At 35.0% G+C, this 5154-nt stretch overlaps 1 protein-coding gene across 1 annotated transcript; it reads left to right on the top strand.

The window, feature by feature from the left end:
* Positions 1–1222: 1222 nt before the first annotated feature.
* Positions 1223–2315, top strand: LOC145093372 (putative carboxylesterase 12). Its single transcript, XM_079031484.1, has one exon. The coding sequence runs from the start codon at positions 1303–1305 to the stop codon at positions 2248–2250; it is 948 nt and encodes a 315-aa protein (XP_078887610.1). The 5' UTR covers positions 1223–1302; the 3' UTR covers positions 2251–2315.
* Positions 2316–5154: the final 2839 nt, after the last annotated feature.

The raw sequence follows: 5154 nt of genomic DNA on the forward strand, positions 1-5154 counted from the left end.
ATTTTTCTCGGGATTCTCGGGAATCTCGGGAGTAAAATCGACCCTCGGGACTTGAGCAAAAAGACCAGAGCTTCGGGTTATAACGGGCACGGAAAACGAGGCAAGGTTGTGAGAGAGAGGAGAGAAATGAGCAACATTTTCGGAAAGCCTCGCATCCTATTTATAGGAAGGCTGAACCGCCTGCGAACGCGGGGCGTACGCTCGTACGCAGCGCGTACGCGTACGTCATGCATGACCGAAGCCTCGACTGCCTCGGTTCGGATGGGACGGGTTGCTGGGTACGCGGGTCGGATGGGACGGCGGGTCGGACGGGACAGCGGTTCGGATGGGACGTTTTTTTTATGTACGCAAACCTTGATATGATTCCTACTACTTTATGTAGTCCGAATAAGATTTTAGGAAGGTTATATTTTGACCTAAATTTGATCGGTTTTACATTACATTGACTCGAAATATCGGGTTGTCACATATATATATATATATATATATATATATATATATATATATATATATATATATATATATATATATATATTCAAAGGAACTTAGGAATAGTATTCTTTTAGGTTTTAGGATTTTGCCACAAAAGTTTGCTGAACTTGACACTTTTAGTCCCTAAAGTAAATTTTTTTACATTTTTGCCTTTTGATTAAGTTTTTGCGCCTTAAGGTTTTTGCCACAAATCTTTAATGACTTTGACACTTTAGTCCTTATATTCAAATGTATTACACTTTGGTGTTTTGCCACAATTCATTAATGAATTTGACACTTTTTATCCTTATAGTCAAAAGTTTTACATTTTGACATAAAAAACATAAAAAACCTCCTTTAAAATTTTGCCAACATTAACAACTTTAATATTATTATCACAATATTTTGAATTTTCTCCACCAGTGTCTTTTTTCTTTTTTGTTCTACACTTTTGACATCTAATTTTAGGAGTTGTCGACTTTCTTCCCTATTTATGGTGATTTACAATTTCAGCAGATATCTTTTAAAGTTTGCCGATTTTTTCCATATTACCCCAAAAGCGGCATAGCCGCGAGTTCTTTACTAGTTTTAATTAAAAATAAATGTTAAATTTTATTAAAAAAATATCAAAACAGCTGAAATTTTGGATCATATATTAATCCGACCTAATTTTTAATCACATATGAACCATATTCATAAATGAAAAAAACGGATCTCAAGTTTTAGTGATTTTTTATACCACATGCACCATGGACCATTTATGTAAGTTAAAACAGCTGCTTTCAGAGTTTCAGTACACAATTGATTCTATTCTCCCAAATTGTGTAGCTGATGGATTCACATTCACCGGATCAAATCCTTAAAGAAATCCCCGGACTCATTCGAGTATACAAAGATGGCCGATTCCAGAAACTCTCCGGCACCGATGTTGTTCCCGCCGGCAACGATTCTTCGTCCGGCGTTCAATCCAAAGACGTCGTCTTCTCACCTGAAACCAACATCTTCGCTAGGCTTTACCTTCCCAAAACCACCACCAAAAAGCTCCCCCTTTTAATCTACTACCACGGCGGCGGATTCGTCATCGAAACCGCCGCTTCCCCCGTCTACCATAACTTCTTAAACCTCGTCGCAGCTGAATCCAACGTCGTTATAGTTTCCGTTGACTACCGAACGGCGCCGGAGCATGTCCTCCCCACCTGCTTCGACGATTCATGGGAAGCAATCAAGTGGGTCGCTCAACACATCAACAGTAATGGACCTGAGCCATGGCTTAACGACTACGCCGATCTTCAACATGTATTCTTCTCCGGCGACAGCGCAGGCGCCAATATCTCCCACCACATGGCAATCCGGGTCGGGTTAGAAAAACCGGGCTTGAGCATATTCCTACGGGGTATTATCCTGCTCCACCCGTATTTTTGGGGAAAAGATCGAATCGGGTCTGAAGATGAGCATCCATGGAATGCATCTATGGAAGATATATGGACCTTTGCTCACCCGGGAACAAGTGGGTTCGATGACCCGTGGATTAACCCGGATATGGATCCGAAAATTTCGGATCTTGGATGCTCCAGGGTACTGGTTTGTGTTGCTGAGAAAGATATATTCAAGCATAGGGGATGGTATTATAAGGATATTTTGGGTAAAAATGGGTGGAAGGGAAATATTGAGGTGATTGAGGATAAAGGGGAGGACCATGTGTTTTTCCTTTTTAAACCTTCTGCTGAGAGTGCTTGTACTTTGCGCAAGAGAATTTGTACTTTCATCAATGATGCCTAATCATGCAAATCTCAAGCAATATATGTAATAGAATAAAGAAATTTTATTGGCACCGATTTTCTATACATGTGTAATGTGTTTTAAGTTTATTTACGTTTTATACGTTACAACTTTATTGTAAGTTTGCTTGTTTTTGATGAAAAGTTCTAGTGACACTATAAAATATTGTTAATCACAAAAACGATAGATGAAAGTAAAAATAACTTTTTGATAAAAGTAGTTAACAAATTGGTTGAAAAAATTTATAATTATTTATTAAGCAAAAGTAAATAAATAATGACTAAAAAAGTAAAAAAAAAAAAAATACGAAACAATAATTACACATTATAAGATAAGAAGTACCTAATATATTTTATTAAATTAACAAATTTTAAGTTATAGGCTTTCGTTAATTTATATTTAAGTGTACTTTCTTGCATATCGTATTCATAATATTCGTATAAGTTTATTGAACCACATGATATGTTTATCGAATGACTAAATTCTAGTATATTGTATTTGAGTAAATAATGAATTCATTTTTTATCAAAAAAAAAATTGTGCAAATTACATAAAAGTCATTAACTTTTTTTATGTGATTTTGACACCTTTTTTTCTATTTCAATTTATTATATATATATATATATATATATATATATATATATATATATATATATATATATATATATATATATATATATATATATATAATTACAATTCTGAAAGATTTGCTTAAGGTCATCTGGTTATCACTGTTAAAATGACATAGGATGTTGATGTGACATGCTAAAATGACACTATTTGGTTATGTAATGATAACGTGATATGATAACGTGTTGGGGTCGGAAACAGTTACACAAAAGACATTAAGTTTTTATTTTTTTTTTACCATTTTACACTAAGTTTTTAATCTTTTCTAATTTTGACACTCTATTAATAAATATGCAATATATTAATAAAAGGTTTAAACCTTAAATATTACCAAATATAATAAGAATTTAGATTCATAAGTATGTATAAACTATAGAAATATTTCTTTTTTTATTGTGATTCTTGAGACTTCTGCCCCATGTATACTTTCTTCATTGTCTTCATCACACATTGATTGTTTTCAACATCCATTTCTTTCACAACTGACTTGCCTAGGAGTATTTTCAGGTATTTGATTTCATTTTTTAAAAACATACATTTTGTTTTGTAATGCGGAAATATTCGGTCACATTTTCCAAGTTCCTTGTTTGATCATTAGTCATATTTGGAAACATATAATTCAATATTAACGATCAACTTCATTTCCTTTATTTCCTATGTTCTTGCTTCTACACCAAGTTCTTCTACTACAACGTCATCCTCCAAAACATATTTAGAGAAACTAAAGGTTCGTAATGATGATGGAGAGATAGTATGTGAAACTTTCCCAATATCATGTCCTTGATTAAAAAGATTTTTTTTCCAAAGTAGGAGAATTATAAAGATTTTTTTTTAAACGACTGAGTTTTATTAAAACCAAAACGGCCTAGCAAGGAGCTAACAAAACAAACGAGGCATCAAGAAGAAAGGTTCATAATGATGATGGAGAGATAGTATGTGAAACTTTCCCAATATCATGTCCTTGATTAAAAAGATTTTTTTTCCAAAGTAGGAGAATTATAAAGATTTTTTTTTAAACGACTGAGTTTTATTAAAACCAAAACGGCCTAGCAAGGAGCTAACAAAACAAACGAGGCATCAAGAAGAAATAACAAGTTGGGGATTTTTGAAGCCAATCAACCAATTTAATTTTTTCGTAGACCAAGCTTTACACCAAAAGAAGGTTTGAGTGACAAAATTATCAAATAAAACTGTCGACCTTGGAAATTGAAATAGAAGAAGCAAAAACCCGAGCATTCATGTAATTCCAAATGTCCCACCAAAGAGAATAAAAAACACCCTCCAACCAGCATTTAGTCACCCCTGAGCAACGAATAGAACAAAACCATAGCAACCGGTCTTTAAAAGAATTAAATGAACAATTGTCAAACCCCAGCATCTAAGAACATGTAAATGAAGATAAATAGCCAAACGATAGGGAAAAAACAAATGATTCTTGTGTTTTCAGAAGGAGAATTACAAATAGGGAAAATCAAAGATGAGACATCCAAACTCCTAGATAAAAGGCTATGTTGACTTGGGAGCTTATGAAGAGCCAAATGACACGCAAAGACATTAACCTTTTTAGGCACCAATTTACTCCACTTAGTCTCGGGAAGGTAAAAAGAAGAGCCTTTTCATAAATGAAAGATCTAAGCGACGCCACCATGAACTCCCTCTCTCCTGAAAGAGACCAAAACCACCTGTTACAAGCAAACGACAAAGAAACGGAACCATTAACCGGATAAAATCCTCCCATTGAAGGGATTCAGATCTGTAACGACCTAAATTTTCAAATATTTTTTTTTCATTTTTAATTAGCCAAACATTCCCATAAAATGTGAAGTAACATCAACCATTGTTTTCAAAATTCATAATATTAACATTTTATTCAAAACATCAGAGTGTCCCATTAAACAATTGCCGAAGAGTGCACGCCGCACCATCAAGCCTTGCCCTTGCCCTTAGGCTCAGATGTACCTGAAACAAATCAACAAATTGTAAGCTAATGATTAGTGTGTTCCCTAAAGCATAACCCACACACAATCCAAATAACCACATATCATATTAGCTATAAAAGCTACATCTACCACATAAGCCATGCATACAAACATATCAGGATGTCGTGGGCTCCTCCCAAGGTCTTACTCTAGGATGTCATGGGCTCCCCCACATGGCCTTACACCTAAGTGACATGGGCTCCCCCCATGTTCTTTAGCTGGAAAGCCATGGTCTTACATCCAAGTGCCATGGGCTCCTCCCATGGTCTTTACTTGAAAAGCCATGGGCTCCCCC

Source organism: Lactuca serriola, chromosome 3 (genome assembly GCF_051521515.1).
Source record: "Lactuca serriola cultivar US96UC23 chromosome 3, Lser_US96UC23_V15, whole genome shotgun sequence".
Taxonomy (NCBI): Eukaryota; Viridiplantae; Streptophyta; class Magnoliopsida; order Asterales; family Asteraceae; genus Lactuca; species Lactuca serriola.